The sequence below is a fragment of the Sitophilus oryzae genome, unplaced genomic scaffold (assembly GCF_002938485.1).
Source record: "Sitophilus oryzae breed Bouriz unplaced genomic scaffold, Soryzae_2.0 scaffold_1588_pilon_pilon, whole genome shotgun sequence".
NCBI lineage: Eukaryota > Metazoa > Arthropoda > Insecta > Coleoptera > Curculionidae > Sitophilus > Sitophilus oryzae.
Genome location: NW_022146267.1, coordinates 1,099,617 through 1,121,641, shown reverse-complemented (window position 1 = coordinate 1,121,641; position 22,025 = coordinate 1,099,617). Strand labels below are relative to the sequence as shown.

Here is a 22,025-nt window from a genome sequence, read left to right as displayed (position 1 = left end):
GCTGCTCTGGCTATTTCTATTCGAGCTTTTATTTCTGCTGACCAACTGCCTAGATATTTATATTTTTGTACTCTCTCCATAGGTGTATATCATCTATTAGAACATTGGCTTGGACAATTTGATAAATTTTGAAATTCCAGTCGGTATACAAAGGTTGTTTCAAAAAATATGTGTCATCCCTCATGGGGAGATGCTTGACGTAAAAATAAAATTTATTTTTTATATCAACCTAGCTCCGATTCTGCTTTGTTTCATAGCTACAGGGGGTTACCCAAGCAGCATTTGGACGTCGGGACAACGTTGTGTCACGCGACCAAACGTCGGGGCGCAACGTCGGCACAACCTCGTGCCAACCTTAGTCTGCACTAGTTTGGAGAATAATTTTTGGGTCGAAACGCCGTTGGATACCGACGTTGGCTAGAAGCCTAATTAGGTACAAACTGCAACGTTGTTTAAAATCCTAATTCACAGAAATACAAAACTAATATGGCGTCTAAGTCGCGTTTTATCCTAAATTGGGATAATTATAGTAAAAATATTATTTTTATGATTTAGTTAGAGACATATGTCAGATGGCAGTGAAGGAAAACAAAACAAAAGTATTTAAGTGTGGAGGATGTTTGAAGATCATAATTATTGAAACACTTTAATCGACTCTGTAACTCGTTACCCAAGGCAAAAAAGTTAAACGCAAACAACTTTATTGATAAATGTATTGTTCTACTTTGAAAAATACTAATGGGCCTTAAAATTAAAGAAGTTTTAAAAATTTTCTTGATTTTTTTTTTAGTAAAATGAGAATAATTTATTCGTGTTTTTTAGGGTCAAATATGTTAAGTTAATGTATTCAAAAAGCAGGAATTGCTATTTTAGGAACGAAACATTTTCTTATTTAACAACATGGCGGCTTTCACTTTGTTGTTTTGGAGATTAAGATGGAGTAGTTCGAGTAGTCGCATACTGGACTAATAAAGTCGCAGTTCGGCCTTAACTGGTAGTATACTAGTCGCAAGATTGCCTAATTTAGTCATCCTAGTGTAGCATTTTCACGACTTGCGACCACATGTTTACTAAACACAACGTTGGATTAGTTACAAAAAATAGTTAGCTCCGTACCTTGGGTATTAAAATAAATGTAAACGTTGTTGTAACATTGTGCCGACGTTGAACTAGTAGTACAACAAAGTAAAAGCTTCTGCGACGTCGAATAAACGTAGTCTTGTAACCTTTTTTGCTTAAGTGATCTTTAGGTGATTCGGACAACGTAGTTACAATGTTGTGCAATAAAGAGTTTTCCGACGTCACTTTCAGGACCTATTCCAACGTTATGCAAACGTCGTCTGTTTTATTAATTCCAACATTGTTTAGATTTCCTTATTCTTACGTTGGTAGGACGTCGAGCCACTACTTTTTTGCAACTGTATTGAACCATAAGCTATAATAAACAAATAAAATCTTAAATTTTCACTTCATTGTTCTGTTCAGTCAGACAGTTCAGTGCTGTTTTTGTCTTTATAAAAAAAAACTTAATTACAATGGGACATAAGAAAGGTACATATAAAACTAAATTTAAATATACATCGACATATTACCGACACTTTATCCACTCCCTCGTTTATTTAGAATATAGAGGGCGGCACAAGCTAGACTCTAGGATGACTAAATTAGGCAATCTTGCGACTAGTATACTACCTGTTAAGGCTGAACTGCGACTTTATTAGTCCAGTATGCGACTACTCGAACTACTCCATCTTAATTTCCAAAACAACAAAGTGAAAGCCGCCATGTTGAAAATGTTTCTTTCTTAAAATAGCAATTCCTGCTTTTTGAATAGTATTTTTCAAAGTAGAAACAATACATTTATCAATAAAGTTGTTTGCGTTTAACTTTTTTGCCTTGGGTAACGAGATACAGAGTCGGTTAAAGTGTTTCAATAATTATGATCTTCAAACATCCTCCACACTTAAATACTTTTGTTTTGTTTTCCTTTACTGCCATCGGGCATATGTCTCTAACTAAATCATAAAAATAATGTTTTTACTATAATTATCCCAATTTAGGATAAAACGCGACTTAGACGCCATATTATTATAGTTTTGTATTTCTGTGAATTAGGATTTTAAACAACGTTGCAGTTTGTACTAAATTAAGCTGCTAGACAACGTCGGTATCCAACGTCGTTTCGACCCAAAAATTATTCTACAAACTAGTGCAGACTAGGGTTGGCACGAGGTTGTGCCGACGTTGCGCCCCGACGTTTGGTCGCGTGACACGACGTTGTCCCGACGTCCAAATGCTGCTTGGGTATGTTGCACTTACAGTAAGTTTTACCCTCAAAATTTCATTTGAATCGCTAAAAACACTTGTTGAAGAAAATTAAAATAAATCGAAAAAAAAATTCTTAAAGATTTTAACACCCTGTAGCTACGAAACAAAGCAAAATCCGACCTATGTTGATGTAAAAAATAAATTTTATTTTTACTTGAGGAATCTCCCCACCAGAGATGACACAAGTTTTTTGAAACACCCTGTCTAAACTTTGGAGGTAGGAAAATTTTCAGATTTAGTGTAAATATACCGGGGGAGTCTCAAAAGTGGCTCACCCTTATAACATTTTTATTTTTGTAGTTAAAAAAACGAGATTTGGTGTGTTAGTATATGACATAAATTAGGATTAATTGATGTATTTAATTGTTTTCGGTCACTTCCTGTTTCACCGGAAATGACTACAAATTTTGATTTTTAAATGACACCCTCGGTATTTTTTTACTTTATTCAATAGAAAATAACACTCTGAATAGAATGACATATTATATGTCAATTTTCGACATTTTTGCATTTGGTTTATTTGAAATTATAACTTGCGGTTCGTAACGAAAATTTGACTCGAAATACCAAGTGTGTGGTATCAAATTATTCGTAAAAAAATGCTTTTTTCCAAATATGCTGATGAGTCACTCTCGTTCCGTTTGAAAAAATTGAGATACGATTAAAAATACGATTTGAGCATTTTCTAACTGGCCAGGACAAGACACTAAAAAGTTGTAGTCATTTCCGGTGAAACATGCCGTGATCAAAAACAATTGAATACATCAATTAATCCTAATTTATGTCATATACTAACATACCAAATCTCGATTTTTATTTGAAAAAATAAAAAAAATATCGGGGTGAGCCACTTTTGAGACACACACGGTATATTTGAATCTCCCATTTATCTACAAAAATTATTTGAATATAAGCCCTATTATTATTGTCTGCATATTTTACCAAAACGCTTGGTTTAAAAACTTCAAACTAGAAACCGTGTATAATATAAAAAATAATTAATTTAATTTAAGTAAATTCTATACTAATATAATTTTTACAAAGCATATTTTTTATTGACATGCTGGCATTGTTGGCAGCTATCTATGTTTTATAGATTTAACAAAGGCCTTTGATAGAGTCCAACTAAAAGACATCATCACCATCTTGGAAAGCAGTAATGTCTCGAAAGAACTCACAGAACTTATCAAGGACTTAAACAAAAACACAACAACCCAAATAAGAACAAACTTTACCTTAACGCAGCATCTTCGAACTACAACTGGTATTTGCCAAGGCGACAGTCTCAGCCCTCTGCTATTCAACACAATCATGGATCAAGTAATAAAAACCGTCAAGAATCCTGGATTAGGATATCGAATGGGAATGCATAAAGTAAACATATTATGCTATGCCGATGACGCAGTACTTATTGCAGAGTCAGAGGATGACCTCCAAAGAATGCTACAAGCTTTTAACAGACAGGCAGAAAAACTTAACATGCAAATTTCCACAGATAAGACCAAATGCATGACCATTACAAAGGAGCCTCTACGGTGCAAATTGGTAATAAAAAACAAAACTATTGATCAGATAATGTCATTCGAACACCTCGGATGCAAAATTACAAGCTCAGGATTCCTGGAAGAAGATGTAAGGAAACAAGCCAGTAAAGCTGCCGCAATATCAGGACATCTTAAATATCCCATATGGAAAAACAAACATTTGAGTACAGAATGTAAGTCAAGAATATACAAAACCTGCATACGACCATTGATGACATATGGTGCGGAAACCAGAGCTGAAACATCAGTAACAAAGAGAATCCTACGAACTACTGAAATGAAGACCTTAAGAATGATAACTGGATCACATTGAGGGACAGACAGAGAAATGTAGATATAAGAGAAAAGTGCCAAACAAACGACGTTGTCAGATGGATAAGGCAGAGAAGAAGAGAATGGAACCAGCATGTCAATAGAATGGGCCCCGACAGAATGGCCATAATAATTCGCAACAACGTACCCCATGGCAGAAGACCTACTGGACGACCACCTAAACATTGGCAAGACAGTTGGCAGTCAACCTCGCAAGAGTTGCTTAGACGAGGAGGAAACCGGAACTAAAGAGGCGATACGCCTTCTAAAAGAAGAAGAAGAAGAAGAAGAAAAATTTTTTATTTAAAATTGCAATTATTTCGGTAATAACGCGATAATAAAATATAGTATATATATATATAGTATATATATATATATATATATATATATATATATATATATATATATATATATATATATATATATATATATATATATATATATATCAAATAAATTCTAAAGGTTATAAAAAATCAGTACTAGGGCAGCTATAAAGCGGCTAAGTATGTGAAATCCCTATCTATATTTTCCGAAAGATGAACGAGCTTGGTTATTAAATCTCTATAGATTATCCCCTTCCAAGATTTATGTTCGAAAGTAGGAGTAAAAGTTTATCTAACGGGCTTAACTTTAATGCTTGAAAAGGTCATTAGAAATGCTTTTGAAAACTACGAGGATAAGTTAATATACTCCCCACTATATTCTGCTGATAAAAATAAGTAAAAAGTTCTTATAACACAATGTCCTGAAACGCTTCGTTTTAGAGATACAGGGTGTAGAATTTTCATATTTATTTCGTTTTTTTTTCTAAATAATTTCTGAAGTAACGACTGTATTTGGATGAAACTTAAGTGTTTGGGTATTTTTTGACAAGAGGAGTCATGACAGTATGCAGTATGACTCCTGTTTGTAGGGATCGCCACCTATACAATGTGGCGCACCTCATTCGCCTCGGTTGAAAACGGAAAGATGTAGAAACAACATTTTTTGTAGGTATATGTAGAGAGGCAATGTACAGGGTGGGTCAAATTCGACGCTTTTAAATGGAAACACCCTTTTCTATAGGAGATAGACAAAAACTAATATCGGTGTCTGAGCTCAACTTTTATCAAAAACATTATGGTGAAAACCGCACAGTTATCTGTTACCGTTTCAAAGCGGAGTGTTTTTCAAAAATGTGCATTTTAACAAATCGCTGTAACTTTTTACTATGGAAAATTTTGTATTTCTATGAAAACATTTCCAAAGCACCTTTTACGTAGAATTTAATGGTTTAAGTATAATTTTTTTAAAATTAATAATTTTAAGAGTTATCAACAGAAAAATTGATTTTTATTTGGGACACCCTCTATATTTTTATTTAACTGAAAATAATTTAAAATTACCTTTCCAAAAATATAGCACACTTGATATTTTGTTATAATCCTCTTCGAAATACAGAATTTTTAAAAGTTGGCCCCTTTTAACTAGTAGGCTTTGGTATTATTGATGATATGCCCTTAATGGAACTCGAAAACATATTTTTCCAGCAAGACAACGCACCGCCTCTGAACGCTGAAGTTATCAGCAAATTTTTGCAGCCAATTTCAAGAATAATTGAATATCTAACCAAGATCCCAGCCGTTGGCCATCGAGGCCGCCTGACTTAGTGCCCATGGATCTAATCCTATGGATATATTTGCGGAAAAATAAATGTTCCTTATTCTTCCGTGTAATCTAGACAAGAATTAGAAATACTTAGCAGTTATGAGAGGGTATCTTTCACCCCCACTGAGTTAATGAATTCCGCGAGAAATGTTCAAAAACTGCCCCGTCTGTCCATAACAGAAGACGGTCGATATGTCGAACACCTGTAGCAAAATTTCATGTCTTGGTTTGCTATTTATTTTTATTGTTATTAAATATAGTATAAATGTGTTGATGTTGGTTAAATATATTTTAGATTGTAATAAAATTCTGCATCTCTCATAGCAATTTTCGTTTTAATTGATGCTCACAGCTAGAATTTTTTTGCATTACAGCCGGTGCCATTCACAACCTACTTAATTAAAGCGGGCGAATTATTCGATACTCTATATCTCGAAGAGGAATCGAGCAAAATATCAAGTGTGTTATATTTTTGAAAATGTAATTTTAAATTTTTTTCAATAAAGTAAAGATATGCAGGGTGTCTCATATAAAAAATCAAATTTTTTGTTGATAATTCTTAAATTATCAATTTTAAAAAAATTATATTTAAACCATTAAATTCTACGTAAAAAGGTGCTTTGGAAATGTTTTCATAAAAATACAAAATTTTCCATACCAAAAAAGTTACAGCAATTTGTTAAAAATGCACATCTTTCAAAAACACCCCGTAACTCCGAAACGGTAACAGATATATATGTGCGGTTTTCACCATCATGTTTTTGAAGAAAATTGAGCTCCAGACACCGATATTAGTTTTCGTCTATCTCCTATAGAAAAGGGTGTTTCCATTTAAAAGCGTCGAATTTGACCCACCCTGTACAACTAAGAATCCATACCAAAGTTATATTTTTTCTTATGGAACACACCCAGTATTTTATTTCATTTTTGGATTCTTGGACATAAAATAAAGCATTTATTATAAGGGTTGTTTAAATGATTTGGTTTTTGAGATATTTAAATATATTTAAATATGGATGCTATCATAAAAAAGTGCCTTTCTGCCTAAGAGGTTTTTCATATACTACACTATCTATCAGCTCTGCGAAATAGAACAAGTAGTTTTTCAAAGGAACGCTTGTCAAAAATAATTTTATTTGGATATCTTTGAACATAAACCCTTCAGCAGCCAACAAGCAATTGTCATAGCAAAATAAAAGCACTAGTAACATACCCATTCCTTCTTTTCATTTTTTTTTGTTCAAATAATAAATACTTACTTTATTAACCTTATTGTAGGAAATTAAATAAAAATAACCTGTTATAAATTTAAATAAAGTCCATAAACTAATGTCGATTTTGAAAATAGCTACTAGGTGTCACTAGAAAATTGCCATGGTCTCCAGTGGTCTTGATTACAATTTTATTGAAAAATCGCTTTTTATTCAAAATCTGAGCCAGATAGGTATAGGAAACCCTAATAGAGTCTGAAAGAGCAATTAAATCTGCTTCGGCCTATTTAAAAAAATACATAGTTTTGCATTTGAAATAACGAAGTATTTAAGTAAAATAAATATTTAAAATAGACCAGCAATTTTTGGTACCCCTGTATACATTTAAGAAAGCAATAATTTTTTTTAGTAAAGTCTATTTCTCTGGCTTGAAAGTCAGGCACCAAAATTAATTCCGAAAAGTCACGTTCAAGGTGTTGACAAACTTTTTTTATTATAGCATGCATACTTAAATATCTTTAAATATCTCAAAAACCAAAACTTTTAAACATATTAAACCCTCACAATAAATGCCTTATTTTATGTCCAAGAATCCAAAAATGAAATAAAATACCGTGTGTGTGTTCCATAAGAAAAAATAAAACTTCGGTGTGGATCTTAGTTCTGATACACCTTGTATAGGGTGGGTCAAATTCGACGCTTTTAAAGGGAAACACCCTTTTTTATAGGAGATAGACGAAAACTAATATTGGTGTCTGGAGCTCAATTTTTATCAAAAACATGGTGAAAACCGCAACTCGATATCTGTTACCGTTTATGAGTTACGGGATGTTTTTCAAAAATGTGCATTTTTAATAAAGTGCTGCAACTTTTTTGTTATAGAAAATTTTGTATTTTGAAAACATTTCCAAAGTACTTTTTACGTAGAATTTAATGGTTTAAAAATGATTTTTTTAAAATTAATAATTTAAGAGTTATCAACATAAAAATTTATTTTTTATTTGGGACACCCTGTATATTTTTAATTAAGTGAAAATAACTTAAAATTACCTTTCCAAAAATATAGCACACTTGATATTTTGTTATAGTCCCCTTCGAAATACAGAATCTTTATAAGTTCGCTACTTTTAACTGGTGGGCTTTGGACCCCTTATTGATGATAATACCCCTAAAAAGTCTCGAAAACATATCTTTCCAGCAGGACAAGACACCGCCTCAGATCGCTGAAGTTATCAGCAAATTTTTGCAGCCAATTTAGAGAATAATGGAATAGCTAACCAAGATCTCAGCCGTTGGCCATCGAGGCCGCCGAGGCAGCAGGACTTAGTGCCTATGGATTTTTATCTTTGCGGAAGAATAGGTATAGGTTCTTATTTTTAAATTGACCGTATAATCTAGACACGAATTAGAAGGACTTAGCGGTTATGCGGGGTTATCTTTCACTTCCACCGAGTTAATGAATTCCTCGAGAAATGTTCAAAAACGGTCCCGTCTGTCCATAACAGAGAAGACTGTCGACATGTCGAACATCTGTAGCAAAATCTCATGTCTTGGTTTGCTATTAATTTTTATTGTTATTGATATAATTTAAATGTGTTGATGTTTAAAAACATAGTTTAAATTGTTATAAAATTCTGCATCTCTTATTGCAAATATTATTTTCGTTTTAAATGCTGCTCACAGCTAATTTTTTTTGCATTACAGCCGGCGCCATTCAAAGCCTACTTATTTAAAATGGGCGAATTTTAAAAAAATCTATATCTCGAAGAGCAATCAAGCAAAATATCAGGTATGCTATATTTTTGGAAAGGTAATTTTAAATTCTTCTCAATACATTAAAAATATACAGGGTGTCCCATATAAAAATTAAAGCTTTCTGTTGATAATTCTTAAATTATTAATTTTAAAAAAATTATACTTAAACCATTAAATTCTATGTAAAAAGGTGCTTTGGACATGTTTTCATAAAAATACAAAATTTTCCATAGAAAAAAAGTTACAACGTCAAGTCATGAAACTAGTCCGTAGAATTTCTTTGTAATTGTTCTGATTGGTACTAAATAAAAAAATAAAAAAATAGACCGAACCAACATAAAATTTTGCATTAATCCAACGCTATGAAGTAAAGTCTAAATCCATAAAAATTCTGTAATATTACGACAAAGATTAAATAAAAACTTTTAATTAAATCCGTTAATGAGACATTATCAGTCTAAATTAATTTAAAACGGCCATTACGAAATTTCAATTCTTACTGTTTACCTCCTCAAATACTAAAAAGTTTATTGTTTAAAGCCCGTAGCGTTTTACGTGCTTTACCGAAAATATATAAAAGGAAATATTTAATTATCCCTAAATCCCGGGCCTATACAGTAATAAAAAAGACTCATTACGGATTTATAGACAACTTAAAGTTATATATATACTTTCGCTGACATTCTCCACTTCGAGAGGAATTATTATAATTATAAAAAAGTTTTAGATACACTAAAAAAGTAGACATAATATTTTAGGCGTCATCAAATTTTTAATTAAGTACAAAAAGAATATTAAGTACTGTAATAGAAAACCTTCCTCAGAAAATCTTATCAATATATGCTCAGACCATAGACTTAAAATAAAATATAGACTACACTATTTACATCATAACGCGGTCAAACAATCTTTTTTGTATACATGTTTACTTCTGGGTACAGTCGACCGATCCTTCCTCATCCAGCCTATGTTGTCACGTCTTTAATATTATCAATATTTGTTTTCTTGTCATACGCATATATTGAGATATTATTACTACAGTTTAATAAAGTAGGTTTTAATATTCCATAGATGTATTAAATAGTCCTTATACTACTAAATTATAAGTCGGATACTGTTTAAAAAGGATAAGTTCTTTACAATATGACAACACCGATTAGAGGCGAGGGAGCCTTTTCATTCATTTATTACCTTGTAGTACGTGTCGCACGTGTGCGGTAAAGCTTTGTTGCCGCTATCTCCCCGGCTGTATTAACGCATTTTCTTAGCTTGTAGTGCTTAAGTGTTTATTTTATTGACTTTTTCTGTTCAAGAACTATAAAATATGGTTCGCCAGTGCCAAATTTGCAAGAAATTTGACTTAAATAATCCATTTAAGTCTTGAAACGACTTTTGACCGGTAGGCAACTCTCAATTTACCCATTGGGAGTCAGTGGCGTTGTTGTAGAAAGGCGCTTATTTAGATAATATTTTAGTAAAATGTAAAATCTGAATTTTTTCTCTTACATTACATTATTTACTTACTTACATTGTAACAAAATCATAATTATAACCCTGTTAATAATTAATAATGTTTTTATTAAAAATATATTCCGGTTTATTCTAAAATTATCTTCAGAATCTAAAATAACATACAAGAATTTTAAAATGATATTACATTATGAAACAATATTTTTTAATATACCGGGTCGTCTCAAAAGTGGCTCGCCCCTATAACTTTTTTATTTTTTCAGATAAAAAAAACAGATTTGTATGTTAGTAGGTATATGACATAAATTAGGATTTATTGACGTATTCAATTGTTTTTGGTATCTTCCTGTTTCACGGAAATGATTACATCTTTTGATTTTTAAAGGCACCTTCGGTATATTGCTACTTTATTCGATAAAAAAATGACACTCTGAATAGAATGACATATCATATGTCAACTTTTGACATTGTCGCTTAAAAACAAATCGTATTTTAAATTTCAATCCAGGGTGCCATAGTGTTGTTAAAAACACTAAGTTTTAATCAAGGAGCCTTGGAAAAATAGTTTTGATCGTCTAATGGGTTTCGTGTCTTGTCTAGGCCGGTTAAGAGATGTACCAATCGTATTTTTAATCATACATATGTCAGAGTGTCATTTTCTATCGAATAAAGTAGAAATTTACCGAGGGTGCCGTTTAAAAATTAAAAGTTATAGTCATTTCCGGTGAAACAGGAAGTGACCAAAAACAATTGAATGCGTCAATCAATCCTAATTTATGTCATATACTAACATACTAAATCTTGTTTTTTTTATTTGAAAATATAAAAAAAAATTATGGGGGATGAGCCACTTTTGGACCGCACCCGGTATAATACAGTACCGAGTTAAATAAATGTAGTTTTCATTTTATCCACTTCCTATCACCTTCCTTGCTTTAATGGAACAAATTTATGTTTTCTCTAATTTACATAATAAGACATCACTTAACCAGAAAAAAAATTACAACAATCATATTCTTTTTTCTCTCTCCCTGTCGCCGATTCTATTATATCTGTGGAATAGATCCTGTTTTGATTAATATTAGAGGTTGTAAATGTTTGACTAAAATTAATAATTTATTATTAATTTCAAAAATTACGTAATTTCGATTATAAAATTTCTTCTATAACGTGTATTTTATTATTTTTATCCTTTTTGGACTCTAAGACGTTTTTTCTAAACTTTTATTTAAAAAACCTGTCCTAAATCTTAATAAAATATAAAAAAGTTTAAATACAATATATTTTTAATTTAATTATAGCTTCATTAAAATAAAAAAATTACCCGGCTATGATACGGAGAGTTCAGGTGTACTTGAGAAACAAAAGACAGTGTTGTGTTTCTCGGCAGAGTCGTCAGGGAACGACCATTACGACAGAGACAACCTATCTATCGCTCGTGTCGCACTCGTTATAACCTAAAACAATAACACAACAATAACAAGACATTGTCTGACCGCATGTTCCAGCTATTTATGAATGAGATGCTCAGTCTATATTTTATTTTAAGTCTATGGCTCAGACAGTCATGCGACTTAAAGCGCTAAGAAGAAATAGTTTTCAGTAAAGAGCAAGAGAACGCACAAATTCACAGTTACAGTTGGGAGTTGGAAACTTTGGTGTTACACAGCAAAATAAAACACTAAATCACCACAATACACCAAAACACTTTTACTTTTACACTGGACGCACGTTTCGCTAACCATGTTAGCATTATCAGTAGATGATGAAGACTAATCTACAATGTACAATTTGAGCAATCCAAAAGGATAAAAGACCTCCACTGGAAAGGTCGGGTATTTATGAAAATTCTTGTAAAGATTGTAAATAGAAATATGTTGGGCAAACTAGAAGATCAATATTAATTAGATTTAAAGAACATTTAGCTCAGATAAGATATGGTAGACCGGATACATCTTACGTTGCTGAACATATTGTTGATAAAGAACATTATATAGATCTTAATAATTTAAAATTAATTAAACAAGTCTCAAATTACAAACAATTAGGCGCATATGAAAGCATCAGAATTAATAAATGTAAAGATAGTATGAACAGAGACAACGGTCCAATTCATTCAAGTTCTTTGTTCCTACTACTCTAGTGGCGAAAATTTAATTGCTACGCTCGGTGGGCTCTGATCTGGTTGGCTAGATCTTCCCACGCCCACTCGGTACCCACTGAACGAGTATATAAACACTCAAATTGTATATTTTAGATTAATCTTGATCATCTGATGATGATGCTAACATGGTTAGCGAAATGCGCGTCCAGTGTAAAAGTAAAAGTGTTTTGAGTTCGACAAGCAAAACGATCCTTTAAGGTAGCCGTTTTCAAATAGCTTAGAGCAATGAATATCTCTGTAACTATCGAAATATAGTTACTCATATCTTAGGATTATGTAAAGTGATCTGAAAGGAAGACAAAAATCCAATAATATACAGAGAGTTTCATTGAAAAATAATCATCCCGATCCACTCACATTTTTTTGAGCCACCCTATAGAAGTTAAAATATTTTCTTGAAATACATCCTAGTACATACTTTAGGTTTTTAGATAAACAAAATTGTATAATTGTATTACTAGAAGCTTACCTGAAATTTGTAGGTATCGTCTGTAACAATAACCAAGTCCTTACATTTGTCCAACGCTGTATAAAGAGCTTGACAGGTTGCGTGTTGTGCCATGATGCGGATATCACTGTGTTTGAGCAAAATCATTTCGTTTACGCATGTCAGCAGATTGGTCGTCTCTATAAGACACTAACAAAAGTATTTATATAAACAATAATGGAGTTGAGGTAATCAATGTATAATACGTTCAAAAAAGCAGCGTCAGCGGTGGCTATAAAATGAAGATCGCTGTAATTTTATATGTAAAATTATATGAGGAATGTCATCGATATTCATTTCCAAGCCAATTTTTGTAATTCAACCTTGCAAGTTGCATGGAAAATTTGCAGCAAAGTGTTAAAATGACATTTAATAATAGCGTTTATTTCCAACAGGCAATTAGAGCCCACTTACAGAAAATACAATCTTAACAATAGGTTGTTACTAAACATTAAATATCAAATTTACAAAAACCAAGAAAAAAGAATTACAAAAATAGAAAACTAAACCAAAATCTAAACCTAAATTAATCAATCATAATAATAACAACAATAACAAATTAGTCATTATAAATTACTATTATAAACAATAGTTAACCATTAATATCCCCCACCCACCAGTGAGACCAAATGACCCACAGAGCAGTCAAACACATCACAGTCAACGGAGACAGAGTTAAGGTTGCTACACATGGTGAAAATCGGATCCTGAAACCTAACGTTAGTTCTAGCTCGAGGAAGCGCAAAAGTGGTATTCGCTCTGGAGGTAGGTCGTGGCACCCGGAATGGTATCGTTTCCAAAAGAGTTGGGGAATCTGCAAGACCATTCAGCAGTTTCCACAGGAAAGTTACTGAGTGAATGATCCTTCTCAAGGAAAGTGGTGGCACATCGAACCGAGACAACAGCTCAATGTGATCCACACCTCTAACAGGGTAAACCCCCTCCTCCCTGAACACCAGTTGCTTTAAGAAACGCCTCTGTACTGATTCAAGGGATGCAACATGACACTGATAGATTGGACACCATACCAAAGATCCATACTCCAGCCTTGACCTGACCAACGAAAAATAGAGCAGCGTGAGAGGTTCAGAACCTACGAAGAGTTTACAGTTACGAATAATAAAGCCAAGAAGTCTTGACGAACTCGCAACAATTTGATCAATATGAGTTATAAAGGTTAGTCGGTCGTCAAATACGACACCCAGATCCCTAAACGTTGTCCTTCTAGACAGTATATTGTTGGCAATACTGTAATCAAACTGCACGGGAACCTGGGTTCTATGGATATGACATGACACAGCATTTCGAGACGTTGAGGTTCAATCGATTCTGAGTACACCACTGGTTAATTCTATCAATATTGCTTTGCAAGAAAAGACAGTCCTCATGCCCGTCAATCTGCCAGTAGATCTTCAGATCATCGGCATAAGCCAGTTTTAAGCTGGAAATGCTTGTTAAGAGGTCATTTATGAATAAATTGAATAGTAGTGGGCCGAGATTGGACCCCTGGGGAACTCCGGAAGTTGGAGTAAAAATGTATCCGAGCTGTAACCCCTCGACCTCAACAAACTGAAGACGATCAATGAGATATGAGGACATGAGTGCTGTCAGTCTGTCAGAAAAATTGAATTGACTACTTAACTTCACTAGCAAGATCTGATGATCGATTTGATCAAATGCTTTGCTGAAGTCAGTATACACCACATCAACCTGACTCCTTTCATCAAAAACTGAACTAACAAAGTGTGACAAGGCACAGAGAATAGTAATACATGATCTTTTAGAATAGAAACCATGTTGGTCATTAGATATTCTGGATCTACACTGCGAGAACAAGGACTTATAAACGATAATTTCAAACAACTTGGAAAAATTACAGAGTATGGAAATAGGCCGATAATTGTCAACTCTCTGGAGGTCGTCCTTTTTATGAACCGGTAGAACTTTAGCTGATTTCCAGGCAACCGGAAAAACAGCCATTCTTCAGAATTAAATTAAAGATGTGGCATAGTGGAAGGCATAGAACAAACGCTCAATCTTTTTTACAATGAAGCTGGGGAAGGCCATCCGCCCGCAGTCATTTTGTTCTTAAAGGGATCTACTCGCTGTGATAACTTCGTCGGCGGTTATTGTTGGGGAGACATCAACAAGATCAGAGGAGGACAACGAAGGAAAAACATCGTCTGCTTGAGCAGAATTCCTATACGCACTCTGGAAAAAGTTTGCAAACGCTGATACAATTACCTCTGGGCCCCGAAATGAAGCACCAAGGGGGCCGTACATAATTTCAAGACGTTATAATGGTTTTAAAACATTTTTATTTATTAATATAAAATTATTCAATATCGTTATACAGGGTCCGGCAATAGTGCGTCGGGCATCTGTAGCTTCTAGGATAGAAAAACTTGAGAATTTTGTTTAAGTGCAAACCTAAAGTATGTACCAGGATGTATTTCAGGAAAATATTTTAACTTTTTACAGGGTGGCTCCAAAAAGTGTGAGTGGACCTGGATGATTTTTTTTAAATGGAACACCCTGTATATTATTGCATTTTTGGATTTCTTTCAGATCACTTTACATAACCCTAAGATATGAATAAATATATTTGGATAGTTTCAGAGATAATCAAAAATAAATCAAAAATATATAATTTTCAGCCCTTAAAAAAAATATTAAAAATACAAAAACTGTTCTGAAATAAAAACTATATTAGGTATTTACTTTAGATGGTCTGTACTTACTTTGCTATAAATATGAACATCGTAAATCGTACAGGATGTTCAAAATTTTACGCCAAACTTTCTAAATTATAAAATAATTTTTCTTCCTTTTTTTAAATTGAATTTATTATTTTTTCAATAGACGGAGAATTAAAAAATGAACATTTTTTGTATTTACAGTATTTCAAAATTTTTAACGGTTTCGCAGATATTTGCAGTTTTATATTTCCTATGACATTTTCCAAAGTAAATTTTTATCAGTCACCCAATGAATCTCGTATTTTACCATTGAAAGCGCCATATCTGCGAAACCGTTAAAAATTTTGAAATACTGTAAATACAAAAAATGTTCATTTTTTAACTCTCCATCTAATAAAAAAATAATATACAGGGTGTTCCATTTAAAGAACAAAGAACAAATATTTTATATATATTTTTAGAAAGTTTGCCGTAGAATATTGAACATCCTGTATGATTTACGATTACCATATTTATAGCAAAGTAAGAACAGACTATCTAAAGTAAATAACCTAATATAGTTTTGAGTTCAGAACAGTTCATGTATTTTTAATATATTTTTTAAGAAGGGCTAAAAAATATATATTTTTGATATATTTTTTAATATCTCTGCAACTATCGAAATATATTTATTCATATCTTAGGGTTATGTAAAGTGATCTAAAAGAAATCCAAAAATGCAATAATATAGAGGGTGTTCCATTAAAAAAAAAACATCCAGGTTCACTCACACTTTTTCGAGCCACCCTATAGAAGTTAAAATATTTTCCTAAAATACATCTTAGTACATAATTTGAGTTTGCACTTCAACACAAAATTCCAAAGTTCTTTTATTCTAGGAGCTACAGATGCCCGACGCACTATTGCCGGACCCTGTATAAGATTAAATGAACGTTATACAATAACTTACGATCAGCTGTTACTTCCAAGAAGTAATAGATATGGTAAAACTCGAACGCAAGTGTTATTTTACGCCGTAAATCGTAAAAATAAAAATACTATTATCATTTACCGATTTATTAAGATATAAAATGTTGACGTGTTGATATTAGACAATTCTGGCAAGATAACGTCATTAAAAGTATTAATAAATTATTTTTTCGTCATACTATATTGTTATATTATTATAACATAAGCAAAATCAGAATGGAAAAGATGCATATAACGTCCGCCGGACGTTATCATAACGGCCGGCGGCCGTTAAGTTTCTAAGGTAATCGTAACGTCTGTCACCTGCAACAATGACTATTTATTGTCAGTTGGACTTTTCTTGTCCCGACGTCCAAATGCTGCTTGGGTATGTTGCACTTACAGTAAGTTTTACCCTCAAAATTTCTAATTTCCTTTGAATCGCTAAAAACACTTGTTGAAGAAAATTAAAATAAATCGAAAAAAATTTAAAGATTTTAACACCCTGTAGCTACGAAACAAAGCAAAAATTAAAAAAAAAAAAAAAATAAAAATAAATTTTGTTTTTAGGAGTACCTCACTTCAGAGACACAGGTTTTTGAAACACCCTGTCTAAACTTTGGAGGTAGGAAAATTTTCAGATTTAGTGTAAATATACCGGGTGAGTCTCAAAAGTGGCTCACCCTTATAATACTTTTTACTTTTGTAGTTAAAAACGAGAGGGTTAGTATACATAAATTAGATTGATGTATTCAATTGTTTTCGGTCGCTTCCTGTTTCACCGGAAATGACTACAAATTTTGATTTTTAAATGACACCCTCGGTTTTTTTTACTTTATTCGATAGAAAATAACACTCTGAATAGAATGACATATTATATGTCAACTTTAGACATTTTTGCATTTGGTTTATATGAAATTATAACTTGCGGTTCGTAACGAAAATTTGACTCGAAATACCAAGTGTGTGGTATCAAATTATTCGTAAAAAAATGCTTTTTCCCAAATATGCTAATGAGCCACTCTCGTTCGATTTGAAGAAATTGAGATACGATTAAAAATACGATTTGAGCATTTTCTAACTGGCCAGGACAAGACACTAAAAATTGTAGTCATTTCCGGTGAAACATGACATGATCAAAAACAATTGAATACATCAATTAATCCTAATTTATGTCATATACTAACATACCAAATCTCGATTTTTATCTGAAAAAATAAAAAAAATATCGGGGGTGAGCCACTTTTGAGACACACCCGGTATATTTGAATCTCCCATTTATCTACAAAAATTATTTGAATATGAGCCCTATTATTATTGTCTGCATATTTTACCAAAACGCTTGGTTTAAAAACTTCAAACTAGAAACCGTGTATAATATAAAAAATAATTAATTTAATTTAAGTAAATTCTATACTACTATAATTTTTACAAAGCAAATTTTTTATTGACATGCTGGCATTGTTGGCAGCTATCTATGTTTTATAGATTTAACAAAGGCCTTTGATAGAGTCCAACTAAAAGACATCATCACCATCTTGGAAAGCAGTAATGTCTCGAAAGAACTCACAGAACTTATCAAGGACTTAAACACAAACACAACAACCCAAATAAGAACAAACTTTACCTTAACGCAGCATCTTCGAACTACAACTGGTATTCGCCAAGGCGACAGCCTCAGCCCTCTGTTATTCAACACAATCATGGATCAAGTAATAAAAACCGTCAAGAATACTGGATTAGGATATCGAATGGGAATGCATAAAGTAAACATATTATGCTATGCCGATGACGCAGTACTTATTGCAGAGTCAGAGGACGACCTCCAAAGAATGCTACAAGCTTTTAACAGACAGGCAGAAAAACTTAACATGCAAATTTCCACAAATAAGACCAAATGCATGACCATTACAAAGGAGCCTCTACGGTGCAAATTGGTAATAAAAAACAAAACTATTGATCAGATAATGTCATTCGAATACCTCGGATGCAAAATTACAAGCTCAGGATTCCTGGAAGAAGAAGTAAGGAAACAAGCCAATAAAGCTGCCGCAATATCAGGACATCTTAAATATCCCATATGGAAAAACAAACATTTGAGTACAGAATGTAAGTCAAGAATATACAAAACCTGCATACGACCAGTGATGACATATGGTGCGGAAACCAGAGCTGAAACATCAGTAACAAAGAGAATCCTACGAACTACTGAAATGAAGACCTTAAGAATGATAACTGGATACACATTGAGGGACAGACAGAGAAATGTAGACATAAGAGAAAAGTGCCAAACAAACGACGTTGTCAGATGGATAAGGCAGAGAAGAAGAGAATGGAACCGGCATGTCAATAGAATGAGCCCCGACAGAATGGCCATAATAATTCGCAACAACCTACCCCATGGCAGAAGACCTACTGGACGACCACCTAAACATTGGCAAGACAACCTCGCAAGAGTTGCTTAGACGAGGAGGAAACCGGAACTAAACAGGCGATACGCCTTCTAAAAGAAGAAGAAGAAGAAGAAGAAGAAGAAATTTTTTTATTTAAAATTGCAATTATTTCGGTAATAACGCGATAATAAAATATATATATCAAATAAATTCTAAAGGTTATAAAAATCAGTACTAGGGCAGCTATAAAGCGGCTAAGTATGTGAAATCCCTATCTATATTTTCCGAAAGATGAACGAGCTTGGTTATTAAATCTCTATAGATTATCCCCTTCCAAGATTTATGTTCGAAAGTAGGAGTAAAAGTTTATCTAACGGGCTTAACTTTAATGCTTGAAAAGGTCATTAGAAATGCTTTTGAAAACTACGAGGATAAGTTAATATACTCCCCACTATATTCTGCTGATAAAAATAAGTAAAAAGTTCTTATAACATAATGTCCTGAAACGCTTCGTTTTAGAGATACAGGGTGCAGAATTTTCATATTTATTTCGTTTTTTTTTCTAAATAATTTCTGAAGTAACGACTGTATTTGGATGAAACTTAAGTGTTTGCGTATTTTTTGACAAGAGGAGTCATGACAGTATGCAGTATGACTCCTGTTTGTAGGGATCGCCACCTATACAAGGTGGCGCACCTCATTCGCCTCGGTTGAAAACGGAAAGATGTAGAAACAACATTTTATGTAGGTATATGTAGAGAGGCAATGTACAGGGTGGGTCAAATTCGACGCTTTTAAATGGAAACACCCTTTTCTATAGGAGATAGACAAAAACTAATATCGGTGTCTGGAGCTCAACTTTTATCAAAAACATTATGGTGAAAACCGCACAGTTATCTGTTACCGTTTCGGAGTTACGGAGTGTTTTTCAAAAATGTGCATTTTTAACAAATCGCTGTAACTTTTTTACTATGGAAAATTTTGTATTTCTATGAAAACATTTCCAAAGCACCTTTTTACGTAGAATTTAATGGTTTAAGTATAATTTTTTTAAAATTAATAATTTAAGAGTTATCAACAGAAAAATTGATTTTTTATTTGGGACACCCTCTATATTTTTATTTAACTGAAAAGAATTTAAAATTACCTTTCCAAAAATATAGCACACTTGATATTTTGTTATAATCCTCTTCGAAATACAGAATTTTTAAAAGTTGGCCCCTTTTAACAAGTAGGCTTTGGTATTATTGATGATATGCCCTTAATGGAACGCGAAAACATATTTTTCCAGCAAGACGACGCACCGCCTCTGAACGCTGAAGTTATCAGCAAATTTTTGCAGCCAATTTCAAGAATAATTGAATATCTAACCAAGATCCCAGCCGTTGGCCATCGAGGTCGCCTGACTTAGTGCCCATGGATCTAATCCTATGGATATATTTGCGGAAAAATAAATGTTCCTTATTCTTCCGTGTAATCTAGACAAGAATTAGAACTCGGCATATTTGTACTCAGTGAGTTGTAAAAATGAATAACAATCGTAGAAGATGCGCTATAGCTTGTGCCATGGCGTATGTATTTATCGTCAATAAACAAAAAGTAAATAAACGAAGCAAGTGGGTGAAAAAATGGATTTCTCGTAGAGATGAACTAAGTCTAAATATAATTTGCCGGGTTTAAACCTGTGATTTCATCTGTGGGCGATAGTGCACGGCCCGATTCGGCTCGGTTCGCCACTTACACACGAAGTTTTATCCGCGTATTTGGCTCGTGCCATATCAAATTGGTTAAGTTATCCGCTGGTGTATGGGGGACTAATATTATGTATGTCATCATTGACAAAACTTAAATACAGGGTGTTCGTATAAATGTATGTCCTAAAATGCTCAGTTTTCGAGATACAGGGTGTAGAAGTTTCATTTTTATTTCGATTTTTTTCAAATCGTTTCTGAAGTAACGTCAATATTTGTATGAAAATTGGTGTCTGGGTGTTTTTTGACATGAGAAATTCGATTTTGATGTCAATATGACTCCTATTTGTAGGGGGCGTGTTTTAACTGTCTTGATGTGTAATAATTTTTTGTTCATACCCCTTCCCCCCTCCTCTTACTAAATCTATATTCTAATTGGAGCGTAATTGCTCTCAAGTCATGAAACTAGTCCGTAGAATTTCTTTGTAATTGTTCTGATTGGTACTAAATAAAAAAATAAAAAAATAGACCGAACCAACATAAAATTTTGCATTAATCCAACGCTATGAAAGTAAAGTCTAAATCCATAAAAATTCTGTAATATTACGACAAAGATTAAATAAAAACTTTTAATTAAATCCGTTAATGAGACATTATCAGTCTAAATTAATTTAAAACGGCCATTACGAAATTTCGATTCTTACTGTTTACCTCCTCAAATACTAAAAAGTTTATTGTTTAAAGCCCGTAGCGTTTTACGTGCTTTACCGAAAATATATAAAAGGAAATATTTAATTATCCCTAAATCCCGGGCCTATACAGTAATAAAAAAGACTCATTACGGATTTATAGACAACTTAAAGTTTATACTTTCGCTGACATTCTCCACTTCGAGAGGAATTATTATAATTATAAAAAAGTTTTAGATACACTAAAAAAGCTGTAGACATAATATTTTAGGCGTCATCAAATTTTTAATTAAGTACAAAAAGAATATTAAGTACTGTAATAGAAAACCTTCCTCAGAAAATCTTATCAATATATGCTCAGACAGTCATGCGACTTCAGGCGCTCAGGAGCCCAAAGGTATCGTCAAAACTGGGAGTATCTGGATGAACTTAATGCTCTGGCAGAAAGGAACAGGGTCCGAATTCTGGAACTTTGACAAACGTTACGGTTTCAAAGCGGTAAGCGAAAGTATTCGATTAGCGGAAAGCGAGCAGTCGATTTTAGTATTCTCATTGCAGTTCGAATCGTTTTTTGGATACGTGTTAAGCACATATTGGCAGCATCGCAATTTCTCAGGTATTTAAAAGTCAAATGTGGATAAAAAAGGGAATAAAACTCGTAATAAAACGATGAAATATGTCAATTCT

General features: G+C 33.0%; 1 protein-coding gene across 5 annotated transcripts in view; it reads right to left on the bottom strand.

The window, feature by feature from the left end:
• Positions 1-22,025, bottom strand: part of LOC115879817 (high affinity cAMP-specific and IBMX-insensitive 3',5'-cyclic phosphodiesterase 8) — a 511,035-nt gene that overhangs the window by 67,312 nt on the left and 421,698 nt on the right. For all 5 annotated transcript variants that reach the window (XM_030896822.1, XM_030896824.1, XM_030896823.1 and 2 more), the window contains one exon: positions 12,901-13,068. In XM_030896822.1, the coding sequence (XP_030752682.1) occupies positions 12,901-13,068 (168 nt within the window). The remainder of the gene's footprint in view (positions 1-12,900; positions 13,069-22,025) is intronic.